At 43.8% G+C, this 19,161-nt stretch overlaps 1 protein-coding gene across 1 annotated transcript in view; it reads right to left on the reverse strand.

The window, feature by feature from the left end:
• The window catches only part of MED27 (mediator complex subunit 27), a 117,798-nt gene that overhangs the window by 20,129 nt on the left and 78,508 nt on the right, over window positions 1-19,161 (reverse strand). Inside the window, exons 5-6 of the mRNA XM_063315985.1 lie at window positions 12,925-13,032; window positions 421-462 (exon numbers count right to left, since the gene is read on the reverse strand). Of these exons, the coding sequence (XP_063172055.1) occupies window positions 421-462; window positions 12,925-13,032 (150 nt within the window). The remainder of the gene's footprint in view (window positions 1-420; window positions 463-12,924; window positions 13,033-19,161) is intronic.

Below are 19,161 nucleotides of genomic sequence, written 5' to 3' on the forward strand. Positions count from 1 at the left end.
ATTGATGAAGGATTATCACTGTGGATTCTGTTCTTCGCTGCTTTGCATTATGCTCTTCTCTGACTGACACAAGGCCTGCATTTTTAGAAGGGAGAAAAACGTGTGGCTAATCCTTTAATTCTCACCCTGCCTCCAGAGTAACAGACTAACTACTGCGCTATTCTGGCTTTAATGCTAGTTAAGGACTGGGCTGCTTCATACCTCCCCAAAGCTATCCTTTTGATCTGGAAGAAGTTGGCCAAGGTCAAATTTTTTCATTTCTGGTTGCACAAAACACTCCACTCCAGAAATGAGAATCATGGGAATTGCAGTTCAACTCATCTGTCAGACTGGGCATGGATGGGATCACCTCATTAGTTTAATAAAATTCAATTCCATTTCTGTAAACAAGAAGTCCCTATTAGAAACCAAGAAGCTTACCTTCTGAAACACTTGATAGTTGGACTTTGACCATATATCAAGCTATGGGGGGTAAAAAAGAACCTTGTATTAGCATACTCAGCAATTCTGACAACTCAAGATTCATTCAAGCTTCCGTAGGCTTATTTTACTTCAAATTATTCTTGATATGCCCAGAGGGTACAAATATAAATCAATATTTTCAACTTTACAGTAAGTTTTGAAGACTGAAGAGATGGTTCCTTAAGTATGTTTAGAAGTTCAGGATGACTTTCATGACTGCACACTCCCCAGTTTGAATCTCATTCCTTGATCCTGTAAGACTGACTTGTGTAGATCATGGCTAATTGACAACTACACTTTCATTTTTTTTTAAAAAAAAAATTGCAATCCCTGTTGTGAACTAACCATCGTTTTTTTAGATAGGGAGACTTAAAGGCAGATCCTTCACCATTAACACCCAGGGAGGGGTCTGGAAACTACAGTCTGTTCCAAATAGCCATACAAACATTTTATACACAACACAACTTTCAGATTAATGAAGAGCTTGATACCGGGCAGGCTGGGATCAATTCTGCCCAAGCCATTGACTTTCTGAGCTTGATTCCTGGTGATTTCATGGACACGTTCACGTTGTTTTCTTGGCAATAATATGGATGGAGTTTGCTGCTGCTTTCTTCTGGAAAATATTTCCAACTTCCCAATCTAGCCTAAGATTCCCAACAAATCTCCTCTGTAAATTCTAATCACGCCTGACCCTGCTTAGCTTGCAAGCCCAGAAGATTAGAGAAGCTCAAAAGGATCTTGTTTCCTTTGTGGCAGGAACTGAAGAACCAAGTCTCTTCGGTGTACAGAACTTCAAAAGTTTCTCCAGAAGTTACATTTTTCTGGTCCAATATGAGCTCACTCAGGCAAGCTGTTCTTGAGTTCCCCGCCTTCCACGGTAGCGAGATTGCTTCAACTCAGTTGGAACAGATTGTGCTGATCCATATGAATATTTAACAGCCTCAGAATGGTGTCTACAACAAGGGCATCTCTCAACGCTTTGATGCATCCTTGTGTCCACAACATAAGTAATTCAGTGACAAGTGACACAGAAAACATTTAGCTGAATTAAGGCAGAAAACTGCCCTGCAGAGACTAAATAAAATGACCCCCTCCACTAAATATTACATTTAGATCCCGGAGACGGGATGTGGGGAGAGAGGTTAAGTGAAACTCAAGGAGTGAAGTTATACATTCTGTAAGTTGGCTGTTTTCACATTATGATGTCAAGACAAAAAACCTTTATCTTGACTTATAGGATTACGAAGAAGGCAACATTAGGCAATTAAATTAGACATCTCTAAGTAATTGTGTTCAGTTTCATGTACCGTCTTTAACTTCACGTAGAGACTTGCTATTCTTTCAGAAAAGTTGCGAGTAAATCAAGAACAGCTTTCATTGCCTCACTTCATCCCTCCTAAAAATATTAGATTGAATATGATTAACCAGCCACCACAGATTTACTGGGGGGGGGGGGCGGGGAGGACCCCTAATTATTTGGATTCTCGCTGAGCATTTATCCCAAATAAAACCATGTGCATATCAAAAGGTACAACAATAAATGAAATGCAGGAGAATAACTCAAGTTCCACTTGCTATTATAATGTGGAAAGCCAAGTCTTGTTTAGAAATTTCACAAGGACATTCTCATCCAGAGTCACTTCATCAAAACTGCTGTAACGCTTTAGCCCAGGCTGGGCTCAGGTTTCGTGAGTTGGTCACCCGGCTTTTTCAAAACACTAAACTTTCATGCAATTTTTGTGGCCTCGTGTGAGAATGCCAAAACTTCACACGGGCCCACCCAAACCTTGCAAAAATAACACGGTTCTTGCCTGAGGCCTCACCAGAGTTCAAGTAAGAACACTGGATCTTAGAAATGATGCGCGTGCGACACCTATGTCATTAAATCAGAGGGTCTGTGAACGCTGTTGAGTGGTGCTGCAGATCCTTTCTGGCTGATCTGTCAACCTTCAATTCAGAATGTGGTCTGATTGCTCAGATTCTGTACCGAAGAGATGGTTTTCTCTGGCTGGTTTTCCTTCCAGGTTTTAAACACCGATAATCAAGGACATATTTAGCTTAAGGTTCCATCTGCACATCATCCAGTAAAAGATGCAACATTTCTTCCTCCAGTTACGCAATCCTCTCCCCCCATTACAGACTTATGGCCCCATTCCTTCCAAATTCCAAATATCCGACAACAGCTCTGTGTTTTCCTCTCCTGTCCAGAAATACGGCTCGATTAATATTTTAGTTATTGCCATTATTTATTCATCCAACGCTCCCAAACGTGCCTGGCACTTGACAGAGTACAAGAACAGAGGTCGTGGGCAAGAAGCCCTTCCGATCACTAGCACGGCGTCGGAGAGAGACGTCGGATGAAAGGAGGGAGGGGAGCACAGGTAGAAAACTGGCTATGCGGACTCAAGGTGGCTCCCAAGGGACTTCTCAACCCTATGAGGTAGACCAGATTAGGAAACTGAGACTGCAACTCTGCTTTATGAGAGTTACAGTAACAGAACCTTGCAAGTCAACCTGTGTTTTCCATTTCTCCCTCTTATACCCCAGGAGCTGGGGGTAGCCAGTCTTTTTCTAGTACTTCCCACCCCCTGGGCTTAAAGCAGGCTTCTTCTGCACCTGTTATTGTCCTGATGGCCTTTGGGTACCTTCTCCAACGTCATCTCCATGGCTCCATGGACTTGAGGCCAAAGGAAGAGAGATCACACCTCAGGAATCCTGTAAGAGGCAGCTCCAAGCATGGGCTGATAATCCACCAGATCAGGAGGGCCCTGTGATCATGGTCATGGCAAGAAACGAAGTCCTATGCTGAGGGAGCGGAGGAACGGGGTGCATCTAGTTTTGAGACGAGAAGGTCAAAGGGGACCTTTGCATCACTCTTTGAATGTTTGGAAAAGAGGAAGGTCAAGACTTTTTGCTCTTGTTCCAGTGAGTAGGGCAGGATGTAGAATAATGGATTTAAGCTACAGGAAGGCAGACTTCCACTGATTGCTTGGGGGAAACCTCCTGAGGGTAAGAGCAGCTCAGCAGTGCAACTGAGGACACACATACATTCCAGTGCACCAGATGCATTCAGACACAAGTTGGACAACTATCTGCCAGGGAGGTTTTATCTGGGATTCCTTTACTGAGCAAAGAGTGCAATTCAAGATAACTCTCCTTTGCCCACATGGCTAATAGGGGTTACATCATCACACCTTGTGACAAGATGGGCAATGTAGGCCTGCGGCTCACTGTTTTCTCACACATAATTGGGTGATCAAAGGGGTACTGTCCTAACTACCAGGAAACACGCTGAGACAATGAACTGGTCTCTAATATTTATTGCTAGTACTTAACAAGAATCCTAACAAACTGAGGAAGCGTGGGAAAAACCCAGACATATAACCCCCAAGGGTTAAGGCGGTCCCGATCTGTGTCTCTTTGAATGGCTGAACCGTTCCTCAGTGCTACGCATGCGCTTGACGGTCTGGGTGGGAGCCCCCTGCTCGCCATCCTTACTCATGACAGGTATGTAATCCACAACATGGTTTCCTGCCTTCCCTCAACCCTCGTTGATGATCTTCTGAATGGTGGTGAAGTTAACCACCCAACCCTGTTCCAGCTACACCTGCCAACCCCAGTTACAGGACCGTACAATGGATAAATCTCTTATTTTCCCCTTTTGGTTCTTTAATTTTAAAAGAAATTGAACGATATAGAAAAAGTATGTGGCCGTGGCGGCACAATCAAAATTGGTACTGAACAATTCCTCAACATCAAGGCGAGCGAGGCCCGACATAATTCAATCTGGGCAGCTTTTAATGCTCCCCAAGGTTTAAAAAAAAAATTTTTTTTAAAGAAGGCAAGGCATATGCAAGGCCTGTAGAGCCTACACCTTAGAACCAGTCGAAATGAAGCGGGCGAGCTAAACAATGCATTGTTGCAGGTCTATTATTCTTCAACTTTTCACTTTCAATCAAGACACACATTTGTAACTTAAAAAAAAAAAAAAGCTGCTGAAAAGCACAATTTCAAGGCATCTTCCTGCATGCGAATTAAGCCGGGCCTCTTGCTCTTCCTGCCCGCACACCCCGCTCTCCCGGCACCCATCCCTGGCGCAAGAAAGAAGAGGCCGCTTTCTGAAGGTCGTCGGAACGATTTCAAAGGCGATCACAAATCAAAATGTTCCCTGCATCCAATATCAAACAGAGCTGGTGCCAACTTTTATTAGAGGAATCCGATTCACCCCCCCACCCTCCTCTTCACCCATACACACACACTGCTCTGCTTTGAAGTGGAAAGAATGCAGGGATCAGAAATTACTTGGGAGACAGCTCTGCCTACCTTTGAAGCTTTCGCTTTGATACAGCAAGGCCTTCTCCCAGCTCAGTGCTGGAAGGCACAAAACAGTCTTTTCTTATTGACACAGAGTAATTAATGAAGGCAGAGCATTAACATAACCCATGAGGCTTAACATTCCATGATTTCTACCTGGTGCAAACATGTATATACGTTGGGCCAGACATTAGCAACTTGGGATGCCCATCCTGAAGTTGCCAAGTCATGGCCACGCCCCAGGTATAGTGCTTAGAACTGGGGAGGCATAGACAGGGTCAGGAGAAAGCAACGGGTGGGGCCAGGATATAAACCAACTAGCTTCGTTCCAAGGTTGTTGAAGTTTGGCACTCCATTAAAAGATAATTAAATAAAGCCGACACGATCCCTGCTTGTGAAAGCTTAGAATATTCCCCCTTCCATCACATTCAACAGTTCGTTACAACCGGGGGACTCAATCCTTGACTTAGCCCGATCCCAACAGAAATCTTAATGGTATTTCATTTTGCCCATCCAGAATTGGATGGGCAAAGCAAACTCCTTGGTATTTATTTTATATATTTATTTATATCCCGCCTTTATTCTTTCTGTAAATAACTCAAGGCGGCGAACATCCCTAATACTCCTTCCTCCTCCTCTTTTCCCCGTAACAGCAACCCTGTGAGGTGGGTTGGGCTGAGAGAGAGCGACTGGCTCAAGGTCACCCAGCCAGCGTTCATGCCTAAGACAGGACTAGAACTCACAGACTCCTGGTTTCTAGCCCAGCATCTTAACCACAAGACCAAACTGGCTTTCCTTAATGTCTTAATGTTTTTAATTAAGCCATTAATCTTAATGCCTGCTCCCCAAGGAAGCTGAAGAACGTCTATTTCTTCAACAACTTGGGCAACCTCATTTAACTACATGCTGTACAAAGGCCTTGGTGAGGGACGCCTTACAAAAATGGCATCCAAAAAGAAGATCTATCAACAGGCACTGGGAACGCAGCCATCTAACTTGAGTAGAAGACCACAGGCCTGGTGAATGTCTAATATTTAGTACAACCCCATCCCTACAAATAGGCAGCTTTTCACTGTTCCAGGGAAAATGTGCACATGCAGGACAAAATCCAACCTTAATCCATTGCAGACCTGAGCGAATTCCAGTCTTGCATTGGCTAGTGAGTTAAGGCACCAGGCTAGAAACCAGGAGGCTGTGAGTTCTAGTCCCGCCTTAGGCCTGAAAGCTGGCTGGGTGACCTTGGGCCAGTCGCTCTCTCTCAGCCCAAGGGCCAATCAGGCGTGGTAGGAGAGTTCTAGTCCCACCTTAGGTATGAAAGCCGGCTGGGCGACCGTGGGCCAGTCACTCTCTCTCAGCCCAAGGGCCAATCAGGCGTGGTAGGAGAGTTCTAGTCCCGCCTTAGGCATGAAAGCTGGCTGGGTAACCGTGGGCCAGTCTCTCTCAGCCCAACCACCTCACAGGGTCGTTGTTGTGGGGAAAAGAGGAGCAGGAAGGAGTATTAGGTATGTTTGCCGCCTTGAGTTATTTACAAAAATAATAAAGGCGGGATAGAAAACAAACAAACAAACAAATAAACCAAAGTGTCCTTGATTGCTTGAGATTTCTAAGACCAATGCCAGTTAATAGTATTTTGTGAAAGGGGAGTGCTGGGCAAAAATAAACTTGGATTTCTTTTGGCTACCCTCTTAATTCCTGGAAAAATTTCTCAAGACGCTTTGACGCTGCTCCTTTGCAATCTCTCTTCAAAAGCCATTTTCTCCCTTAGACTAGTGCTAACCTTCATCTCTAGTGTATGAGATGCATCTGCTCACCTACTGCACACACTTCCTAGGATATGGTTCTCACCATTCCAAATCCAGATTTTCAACAGATTTATAAGCTACTCAGTGGAGGAATGGATGTTTTCCCTCTCTTTCACATCCATAAGACCACAACGAAGTTTCTTATTCACCACTCTAAGATCACTTGCAATGCCCCCCAAACCTTCGGTGTGGCCCTCTCGAGAACCTCTAGAAGTTGCCGTCCAATTGTATTTTTAATGTAACTTTAATGTGAGAGTGGTCTAGTAGATACCCAACTGATCTTGTCCAATCTTAGAAAACTAAGCAGTCAGAGAAGGAGAACCCAGGTTGTAGGTTGGGAAGAAGGCAATCTCAAATCCAGGAAAACTATGAATGTGTCCATGAAATCACCAGAAGCCAGACTTGATTTGAGGGAAATATTATTCTTATCAGAAGGAAGATAACCATCATGAAACCTTCTTCCATGCTTCTCAGCACCACTGTTTACCAGCTTCACCTCTTGCCAAGCAAGCAACATGGATGTATCTCCTAAGCTTCAGCAGATGGCAGCGTATCTTCAACCTTGGCTGATCTCAGAAGATAAGCAGAGCTGGCTCTGGTTAGTAACTGGATGGGATACCGCCTGGGAATTCCAGAGTTTTAGGTAAGACTGGGAAGTGGGGAAAAAACCCAGAAGATGGCAAACTGTTTTTGTAACATTGTGGGGGGTTAAAAAAACACAGACGCAGTGACCAGAGTCGAGCCCAACTCCGTGGTGGCTCTTCACCAGGAAAACAATTAAATCCACGTGGAGTAATCCTGTTCAGTGCGTTTAATTAACGTCATGTGAAATGCATATACATCCAAATTAAATTACATCAAATGTAGTTTGGGGCTTGGTCCCACATACCTTTTGGAACGTACCCCTCTCTTCCAAACCATCCAGAAGAGACCAGCTCCTTGACACCCCAAAATATTGCAATTCCTAATCTACAAGGATGGTGCTATATGAGTTAGAATAAGCATGTATTAAGTATCACTGGGTGATGGGCGCACCTTTGGAAGACCTGAAGGACCAAGTTGGAACAGATCCTCCTGCAGGAACTCTGCATCTTGGTTGCTATAAAAGTTGACCCCAACTTGATGGCACATAATCAAGTTTCGCTGGGGAAGATGGAGATGTTTCAACTTACAACCCAACCCTGTTCTTCATGAATCTCTACCTTTACCCAGCTTTCTTTTCTTTCTGGTTACCTTCTGACAATGCAAAACTGGTTTCTTTTGCATTTCCTCCTTTCTTTGATGACCTCTCTATAGGTTACATGAGTTGCTAGAATAACCTTGTTCAACATCACTTAAATGCTTCTTTTTCAAAGCAACCTGGCCAGGGTGCCGTTCGCTCAGTCTCAGGAACATACGAGACAAACCAAACTTTGCATATCAACTGTCTTACGCAATTCCTTATGTCACTGCAATAGACCTATGAAATGTAGGGCTTTTTCCCCCCACAGCCCAAGTCAGATTCAGTTTGACAGGAAGTATTAAAACAGGGCTTTGCAGCCTTTTCATGCGCGGAAAACCTTTCCAATTGACCGTTTTATCCCAGATCTTCAGAGATTTCAGCACTTGTGCTATAAATCATTATGGAGATTCACGAGTGTTGACTTGGTGAAGATTCATGAGATTAAAAAAGAATTGTATTTTTGAATTTTTTAGACACCATTTCGCCAAGCTTTGATTGCAACATGTTACTTTGTTAGTCAATTACCGGTAGTCCTCGACTTACAACCACAAGTGGGACTGGAATTCCCGTTGCTAAGCAAAGTGGCTGTTAAGTGAGTCATGCTTGATTTTATGACCTTTTTTGCTGCAGTCGTTAAGCGAATCACTGCAACTGTTAAGTGAACCACGTGGTTGTTAAGTGAATCCAGCTTCCCCCATTGACTTTGCTTGTCAGAAGTCAGCTGGGAAGGTTGCAAATGGTGATCATGTGATGCCAGGATGCAGCAACTGTTGTAAATACATGCTGGTTGCCAAGTGCCTGAATTTTGATCATGTGACCTCAGGGATGCTGCGACCGTCGTAAGTGTGAGGACCAGTCATGAGTCACTTTTTTTCAGCACCGATGTAACTTCGACTGGTAGCTAAAGAAATGGTCATAAGTTGAAGACTACCTGTATGCTACTGAGCTATTGAAAGACATTTACCAAACTCAACTTTCCCTGTTCTGTAAACATCCCAAGCTCTGAATTCAAGTCTTATTGAGAATAAGCCCAGGAGAATTTTTTCAGTCATGGTACATATAGGCCAGCTTTATTGAGGGCAAAAATGCAAGATGGAGGTTCTAAGGCTATATTGCATTTAAAAATTGATTTTACACTACACAGGATGCCATCTTTCTTTTCTATTTTACTGTCATTACTTTTATTATCTCATATATAGCTCCAAGGCATTTTGGAGAAGAAAAGAATTAAAAAAAACAAAAAACGTCTCCTGGCTGTCAGCTGCTTACAGTCTCAATTTAAGGTGGGGGTAACCCAACAGCAGGCAGAAGGTAGCAAAAAAAGATGACTGAAGACAGCAGAGACTTGGTCTAACTTTTCTCACAAGCTAAGCCATGTAAGCAACTTTCATATTTTTTAAAGCAGAAGCATATAGTAAAAAGTCATTTGAAATCAGGTGACACCAAGATTGATGGATTGATTCAATCAATCAATCCATCCATCAATCGAAGTACAATCTTGTTAGGCAAGGAAAATGTGCCTTAACTGCCAGTTAATCTACTTTTGCATTAAAAAATTATCTAGGCTATTAAAACAGATGTCAGCCTTATGAGGTAGACTGGACAGGAAACGCAATCAGATGAGCTAATTCTATAGACTTGGTTGCGTCTCCCTGCCCTGTCTCCCAAGGTCATTCCCCCGTACCATTACAACAGATGAGTGAATCTAATTTCACTCTGGAGCGCTAGAAAAGTAACAAGAGAAAAAAGAAAAATGATTGGGCCTTGTGAGCGGGGGATATCAAGAAGTTGCAACATGGACTCCGGCCTTATCTATTTTCCTTGCCCAAAGTTGTAACCTTTAGAAGATCCTTCTTAAGATGAAAGAGAGAACCAGAACTGGGTGTTCTGCTGGAGGGAGCGATGTTGTGAAGTGAGGCAGCCTATACTAATAGGCATCTTGTGTGTGTTAGTCAATTTCAGGTAGTCCTTGACTTACGACCACAACTGGGGCCGGAACTCCCATTGCTAAGCAAGGTGGTGGTTAAGTGAGTCATGCCTGATTTTATGACTTTTGCCACCGTCGTTAAGCAAAACACTGCAATCGTTAAATGAATCGCGTGGTTGTTAAGTGAATCCAGCATCCCCCGTTGACTTTGCTTGTCGGAAGCCAGCTGGGAAGGTTGCAAATGGTGATCACATGACCCTGGGACGCAGCAACCATCGTAATACATGCTGGTTACCAAGTGCCTGAATTTTGATCACATGACCATGGGGACAATGCGATGGTTATAAGTGTGAGGACCGGTCATAAGTCACTTTTTCCAGCACTGACGTAACTTTGAACGGTTGCTAAACAGACGGTCATAAGTTGAGGACTACCTGTATGCTACTGAGCTATAGACAGACAGCAGAGTAGGCATGGAGGAGAGCGTGGAAACACTACGGAATGGCTGAAGCAAGGCTGACAGCATCTTCTTACGAAGACCTTGAACAACAGATGCAAAGTACAAAGTCAAAGTCAAGTCTACCAAGGAAGAAGACAAATGCTGGAGAGAGCTGTCTGGGTAGAGGAGAAGTATTTAATGGAATGGCAACAGCCAAATCCTCTCCCACCCACATTTGGACTTTCCAAACAAGCAAGGATGTGTTGGCAAGGAAGGTAGCAAAACTGTGTCCCAGTCAAGAGACCTAAACAAAGATCTATTTCCATCAACATCAGATTCTCAGAAACCTGCCATCCGGCTCAATGAACCAGAACAGAGGGTCAGCGGAGACAGAAAAGGAACTTCTTGTCAACAAATGGACATGCAATTAACTTCTTCAAAGACCAGAAAATGGGAAAGAGATAGCTAAGAGTCACTCCATCTGGGGAGGTGTCCAGCCAAAAGGAGATGAGTCCGTCAGCAAAATCTGACAGCAGATGCCATTGATTTTCTCGCTCCTGCCTTAAATGGACGACCTGCAGCTGTGGCGAATGGGACACTTCCGTTTTCTTTTTCGTTTACACGTAGCTGTAGATGCCGCTTGGTCTGGGCCTCATACTAGAAGTCCCAAGGCCTCCCCCCACCCAAGCGGGGCTTTATATAACTTTGCCTTGCCATTATTTGCCATGGCCAGCGTGGAATATCATCACTGTAAAGCATTCCCCGTAAACTGTGCCAACCTAAGTACAAACGATGGAATGAATAACCAACTTTCTTTGCTCCAAATGTTCTAACACAGAACTCACATATATCTACATATGCATGCGTGCGTGTGTGTGTGTGTGTGTGTGTCCTGGATCACACCTGAATGTTGGGATTGCTGCTGCAGTATCTCTGTGATGGAATGAGCCTCAGGAGGGGGAGATGACGTGATGGCCTTCACCAGCGCTGCTGGTTCTCGGGAAGGAGGGAGCACATTCCGAGGAGGGGAGCAAGATACAAGAAAACACAGCCCAGGGAGGAATGTGGGAAGACTCCGAGGTTCAGAGTAGCCCTGCCCCAGAGCCTTCCCATAGTTATTTCCCCTTCGGTGAGGTAGAGTGGCTTTCGTTCGGCAAGATTCTGCCTAACGGTATGAGCAAATAAGGAACTGAAGTTTGACTGGACTGATCCATCATCGTTCCTGGGCTGGCCCTGACAATATCCTTCTTCACTGGCCCCGCAAAGCAGCTCCATTGGGGGGTAGGGGGTGGATGGGGTAAGTTCAATAAAGCTGTGTGCCTCTTCTGCCCAGGTAAGTAGCGAGAACTGGCCAATTTTGGCTGGGCTAAGCAAAGTTGGACCGGGTTGGCAGTTGGATGAGAGAAAGCTAGGACATCCTACGGCTGGAGGCTGGACTGGCACAGTGAAATGAACATCCTGGAAGAATGAAACTATGGGATGCTTCTATCCTGTGGCCAGGAAGACTGCATGAATCAGGCCATGGAGGCATCAGGGGTCGAGCTCTACTCAAAGGAGACTTTATCTTATACCTCTTCCCTGGGGTTGTGGCAACACAATGCAGGCACTGGACTCCAAGAAATGAAAGTGCAATTTTTTGACTCATGCTGTCAGGCAATTACACAGGGAAAGTGCTCCATTATTCTTCCTTGGGAGAAGGTGCCGAGTGTGTATGTAGTGTGCCTTTCCCAAGCCATGTGTGTTACTTAGGAAACCCGAGTTCACGCCGGAGCAGCTTTAGACACTTTTTAAAGCCTTTTCCCCAAGCAGGAGTGAAAAAAAAATGAAACAATTTGTTCTTTCCATCTGAGCAGCCTTTTTTCCCCCAGCCCTACGGAGAGGGACTCCGGGTATCTAACAGAATGTTGTGTGATGTAGCAGCATCTTCTGTTTTTGGGTGGGGGGGGGGGAAAGAAAGAAAGAATCCAAATGGCTGTCCTCATTATAATGTGGCCTTTGGGTTTCAAGAGCCCATCTGGTAAAAACGAACCTTGTGTTTTAATGGATAGAGAAGGGGGTGAGAAGAGGTAGAAATGATCTTTTCTGGCTAGTCAGAAAAGGTTAACCCTGGGTGGGGTGGCTTAGGAAGAACCTATTTCTGCTCTGAAGTGGGCATCAAGCAGAGTGCATAGAATCATGGGGTTGAAAGCTGCAGGTCCCATTAACATCTGGTAAAGCTCGGCCCAAAGCCATATGGAGCATATGGAGTCAGGAGAATTTAGGGGTTCAGGATGGATTAATTTTTCAGGAAGCAAATTCCTCGCAGAGGTTCATGCTTCTCTGCCTGGCTAATATCTGAAATGCCACATCCACTGTCAAGCTCAACTGACCGAGGACTGGCCTGGTTCTCCTGGGAGGGGTGATCTAGCTGTGGATAAAACAGCTGCAAGATTTTCCAAGAATCTGGAGGAAAAAGGAAAACTCTGAGTCTTCTGCTCTTGAGGCTACCAAAACACTGGGAAACAGAGCCCCACGCTCCCTTGATCAATGGGAATAACGAGGTAGTAGGAGATGGATGAGAAATTCAAGAACATCATGAAGGCTTAGGAAAGTAACAGATGTTCTGAAGTCTGTGGGTCAGCAGAGGGGGAGAAAGAGATTACAGGAGGTGGTAGTTCTCATGCCATCACCACTTGATCATGTGGTATGCTGGTACAATCCTTCTACAGCGCCCTAAATAATATACCAGGAAAGGAGACGCAGAAGTGATGCTCACCTTGCCATCTTCTGTGTAGACATTTTCATGGAAACCCTTGACTATTGTCCGGTCGATGAAGAGGCTTCTCATGACTACTAAAACTTTTAATACCTTTCCCAAGGTCACCTGCAAAACAAAGAGAAAAGAGGGGAAGCGTGGATAATACAGAGGATGCACCAGCTTACATAGTATATCAAAAGCAAATAAGAGTTTTCACTTGCAGTATTTTCAACTATGGCAAGCAAACGTGGAACCAGTGAGCATCAACATGGATCACATCTCCTTTCATCTGATGGGTCCAGATGAATTTTTAACAATTACAAAATGAAATAGGAAGCTGCATTCTGAAAAGCAAAACACCTGCATCTAGAGGTGTACTGATTTATGGCAATCTTGCTGGGCACCACTGGAATGGTGAAGAACATCTTCTAGACCACGAGTGGTTTATGACCAAGTGAGGCCTTCAGTTCAAAAGAGATGGGCCATTCCTGGCTTAGGGCAATTTCCCCAAGTCCTGCCTGTCACTGGAAGCAGAGAACATTCAGCCCCGACAGAAAAATTCAGTGTGCCATTTTCATGAAACTTACATTTCACAAGGGTCCCATTTTGGGTGGCATCCAGACCTTCTGCATATCAGCCTCAGAGCATAAAACCTTGAGAAGGAACTTTTTATGCTTCTGATCTTACAGTCACTTGTTTGCAATTCCAACTAAATGCATTGGGTCTTACCTCTCATTAGGTATGCACTGAACCTACCATCAGAGTTTATTTTTCAATTCGTTCAAGAGAAAAATGATGCTTTCTCAGCACACATATATCCAGCATCTTATAAAGGAACTCATTCTCTGAAAGTTATGTCACCAAAAGACCATTGTTCAACCACTGCAAGGGATTATTAACAGGTTCATGAGGACCCTAAGATTTGCAAATCTGGGACAGAAATATGAAGGAACCAAAAGAATAATTGAAAAATAATGAATACAGCATGGAGGGTTATTAGTCCTACCTTAAAAAAGAAGTTTAAAAACTAGCTTCTGGAAAATCTGTCACAAATACTATTATATTGACGACCGCACCACTAGCAAGGTGTACTTCCGTTTGAGAAGGATGAGATTCCATCCTAACTTTGAGGGGAACATTTTTGTTGTTTATTCGTTCAGTTGCTTCCGACTCTTCGTGACCGCATGGACCAGCCCACGCCAGAGCTTCCTGTCGGTCGTCAACACCCCCAGCTCCCCCAGGGACGAGTCCGTCACCTCCAGAATATCATCCATCCACCTTGCCCTTGGTTGGCCCCTCTTCCTTTTGCCCTCCACTCTCCCTAGCATCAGCATCTCCTCCAGGGTGTCCTGTCTTCTCATTATGTGGCCAAAGTGTTTCAGTTTTGCCTTTAATATCATTCCCTCAAGTGAGCAGTCTGGCTTTATTTCCTGGAGGATGGACTGATTTGATCTTCTTGCAGTCCAAGGCACTCTCAGAATTTTCCTCCAGCACCACAGTTCAAAAGCATTGATCTTCCTTCGCTCAGCCTTCCTTATGGTCCAGCTCTCGCAGCCATATGTTACTACGGGGAACACCATTGCTTTAACCATGCGGACCTTTGTTGTCAGTGTGATGTCTCTGCTCTTGACTATTTTATCAAGATTGGTCATTGCTCATCTCCCCAGGATTAAGCGTCTTCTGATTTCCTGGCTGCAGTCAGCAGCTGCAGTAATCTTTGTTACTTTGTTTGAGGGGAACATACTTGATTAAAAATGCTATTGCTCTCTTAATTCTGTAATTCTGGATTTAAGGTAGGTGAGAACTTACGCCACATACATTAAGACCTGCCAAACATTTAGGCACTATAAGCATTGCTGCTTAAATTCTTCACAAGAGGCACAGCAATATGGAAAACTTCCAACTTCACACCAAGGTTGTATTGACTCTCAAAAACCAGCAGCTGTTGTGCTGACTGGAACAGCAAATGGGGAGGGTTTGAAAATCAGGCAGTTGCATGAGACCCTAACTGCCAGATCCAGAAGGCAGGCAGCAGAATGAAGATAATTGGATGTTACGTCTTAGATACTATTCCAATTTATAGAGCCACCCATCATATATACTGTATGTACACGTGTGTGTGTGTGTGTGTGTGTGTGTGTGTGTGTGTGTGGCGTGTGAATGACTCTGGGTAGCTTACAAACAGATAAAACAACAATTCAGAAACAATAACAACTATACAAAAGCATATAAAAACCATTATTAAAGTATCATAGTGTTCAGGCCAAACTGATTTCTTTGATGAGAGAAAAGGCACTATCTACATTAATTGCTGACTGAAAAAACCTCTTATGGACTTTTTGCATGAAACCGAAAAAAATGAACTTACGATTTAGGGTTTTGATGGTTTGACAGGGCAGAATATCGAAAAAAATCAGGTTATGCTGTAACTGTAGAGCGAGAGGTAAATTTATAATCGTACTTAAAAGCTGCTGTAAAGAAATTGGAAGCTACTTCTTTGTATTTTCTTTGCTTTTGCACTTTTAGCTTTCTTTTTATCTCTTTTCTTCTTTTTCTTACTCTATATTAGTTTCTGTTAGTCATTTGTTTGTTTATTTATTTATCAATCAAATTTATTCCCTGCTCATCTCGCTCAGAGAGCAACTCTGGGCAGCTTACATAAAATAGGAATAAAACATTAATTCTATCTCTCTCTCTCTCTCTCTCTCTCTCTCTCTCTCTCTCTCTCTCATCCATGTCCTATCTATCTATCTATCTATCTATCTATCTATCTATCTATCTATCTATCTAATTTATCCCCGCCCATCTCCTCCCGTCGGAGGCCTCTGGGCGGTTTACAACGAGCGATTAAAACCATCACAATAATACAAAAAGTAAAATACAGTAAAAAATACAATAATTAAAATACAATAAAACACTAAAAAAAATCACAGCGTTCACTGGTTTGGTGGTGGTTCTTCGTTGATCGTAAATTGGAATTAATTTTAGCCCCCGAACAGTAAGAATACTGTTATCACTGTTGGGTATTCTATGCCCGTTGGCCCAAGTGGTTGTTACGAGATAGCTGGCCTCGTAAGTTGCTCCAGTGAATAAATGAAACAAAATGCCACCAATGCCCATCATCCCTGCCGCCCCATGGGGTGGGGATGATGTGAGTTGTAGTCCGACCCCTCTGGACCCTCCCCCGGCCACAGATGACCATTCGTTCCACAGGCGGTCCCACCAAGACACGGCCACGTGCTGGGGGCTGCCGGGCAACCCATGAGCTTCTGATGTGCGGAAACCTTGAGAGGATTGCGTGATGAATGAAACAGGGATGGTGCTTCCCAGCATGCTTAAGAGAACTGCAGAATCGCTCCCAATGGAAATACCGACCTTGTTTTATACACTGCAATAAGTCAGGGTGAAAATAAAGCTGGCTTAAGTGTGATGTGTAAACCAGTTCACAGAAGAATGTCATGATTTACGATTTGGCTTTACTGATTTATCTGCCTTTCATGGGTAGGTCAGGATGTGGGGTGAGGGGGGGGGAGAAAAGCTTAAACCAACAGGTAGCATCTAAGAATAGAAGCCACCACCTTGTAAATGCTCTTCAGTGACTGAGGAGGCCCCAAACGAAGAGTAAAGAAACTCAAAGAGATCTTCAGGGAAGCCAAGAACTAAAATGATGAAAAAGTAGTCATAGATTGATAATCTGGAGGACACATGCATGGAAGACAGAAGTAAGTCTTTCCAGTTGTCCACCATCTCTGATCCCCGGCTTTGCAGACCAGGCTGACAGATAAGGGAAACCAGCAGCAGCTGCTAATGGCAATTGGAAGTCCACTAACTTCTGGTTCTAGGGTGGAGAAGGCAAGGCATATGGATTGGGAAGCATCTTTTCTTGGTTGCTCAACACCAAGAAAGTCTGTCTCCTGCCCGGTGGACAATGTTTTGGCACTGCTTGAGTTTGATTTTGTTAATCGGAGCACCACTCTCTCATCGTAACCAAGGATTTGGCTCCATGCTCTATGTCTGAGAAGAAGACAATTCCCAAGGAACTTCCTTGGTTGTCCTGTCTCTCTTCTCCCCTCCCTTGTAGAGGAGAAGAAAAGCAGCTGGTGCCACTAATATTTTGCTCTGCATTATTCTTGGCCTCTCTTCCTTCCTCTTGGGGGTGGAGGGGAGAAACAAAACAACTCATCTCCCATTCCCTGGCCTACCCTCGTTTGGCATTAGAAAAGCTCAGGAAGAAGGACAGTGACATCAAACTGTTTTAATTAAGCTCTTTCATTTGGGGAGAAATGGACCATCTGAAAACTCCATACCCACTATGTGACATCAACTTGCAAGTCTTGAGACATTTCACTCCATTTTTGGTTGCAAGTCAGCAAAGTTCAGTCACTGCGAATGCTTGCAATTTCAGCTCCACTAGGCTACCATGATGACATATGTACACCATGACAGATCACAGGCAACCCCCACGGACTCCGTTGATTATTGTGCATGACTCTATGGGAAATACTGCTTTAGACACCCCAGCTGCTACCTTCCAAAGACTTGAGTGCAGAGTTCACACTCTGGTTGAGTGCAGAGTTCACAACCAGGCATCAACTCTCCAACTCTCAACCTTTAGCAAAATGAGAAGGTGGTAATGAAGAGAAAAGAGGTTCTCCATACTTTGCTCCTCCTCTTTCACCCATTCCAAAGAGAAGGGCATTATTATCAGAGTAGCAAAATTTAACTAACTGATTAGCATGACCTGAAACTCTTCCTGGAAGAAAGGACATCCTGAAGTTAAAATAGAGATATTAAAAATGGAAGAGCTTACATAAATTGCAACTGACAAGTGCCATTTTAAAAGAGATGCCTTAGCTGTTCTCTTGCAAGGCGGGGAAAGCTGCTTTTAAGCAGACGTAGGATGCGGTGGTAATTTGTTCTCAGATGTTCACATCTAACTTTCTATTGAACTGCTCCATCAACAAATCCAAGTCCTACCATGATAAAATCTATCTCCCCCCACTTTTTCCTCCAACAAGAGAAAGTATATGATCACAGCTACTTGGTTATCACATTTATCATTTACATTCAGTTTTGAAGACCAAAGTTTCAAGAAATGGCTGAATGTAAGCTACTTCTGAATTTCACAGTGGTCCAGGTATCATTGGCTGAAAACCACTGGCCTATGACACCGAGGTATAATTTTCAAAGGAAAAACAGGCTTTTCACTTGCAAACTTATGCTTGAAAAGTGTTTGGAAGCTTCAGCTGGTTTAAAATACTGTAGCTAGACTACTGCCTGGAGCCAACTGTATGGTTACATGGGAACTCCCTTGACACTGCAGTTTCACTAGATCCTAATCTGTTACTGGTTTCAGTTCAAAGGGCTGGTTGCAACCACACAAAACTCTATATGACTTTGGACTAGCATTAATGGAGAGGCCATGTTCTCCCAATTTTTTTTTTTTAATCCATTCAATTGTGTCCGATTCTTGGAGACGACCTGGACAAGTCCCTGCAGTTTCTTGGCAAGGTTTTTTCAGAAGTGGTTTGCCATTGCCTTCTTCTTGGGGCTGAGAAAAAGTGACTGGCCCAAGTTCCCCCAGCTGGTTTCATGCCTAAGGTGGGACTAGAATTCACGGTCTCCCGGTTTCTAGCCTGGTGCCTTAACCACTAGACCAAACTGGCTCTTTCCCAAATTAGCTGGTCCAGATTTAAGAGGGAGGACTTTCATCCCATCACCATCAGAGACCCATTTGGCAGGGGTTCAAGATGGAACACAAAGCCAGCTCCATTTTTATGTTATTTTTCTGATAGAGATTTTTTTTTAAAAAAAATGTTTAGACGACAACATTTGGTTCTGGGGCTGAGCAGTGGGTCTTGTTCATTCCATTTTCCTCCTGTTTCACTGTACTTTTCTTGGTGAGCTTGAATCAATTTGCTTTTATGGCGGGGCGGCGGGCAATTTTCTGTTTTATCATTAATAATTATTATTGTTAGCCACTTGAGCAGGAACCCAGGCTAGAAATCAATGATTTTTGTAACAATAGTCTTCATTTGCAATCAGGAAATAAGACTGTGGAATGCTACATGCTAGTAAGGAGATAGGCAACCAGAACTTACTATACTGATTCCCTTCCAGAAATACCAGCTTACCTATTCATTTCTGGTCCCTCCTGTTTTTAACCTTTAATGTCCAAAGCAGCTTGGAGACCATACGTATAAGAAGTACCACCTAAATCCATGCAAACTTGCATTGCAACTAAACTCAAGTCTA

Source organism: Candoia aspera, chromosome 16 (genome assembly GCF_035149785.1).
Source record: "Candoia aspera isolate rCanAsp1 chromosome 16, rCanAsp1.hap2, whole genome shotgun sequence".
Classification (NCBI taxonomy): Eukaryota; Metazoa; Chordata; class Lepidosauria; order Squamata; family Boidae; genus Candoia; species Candoia aspera.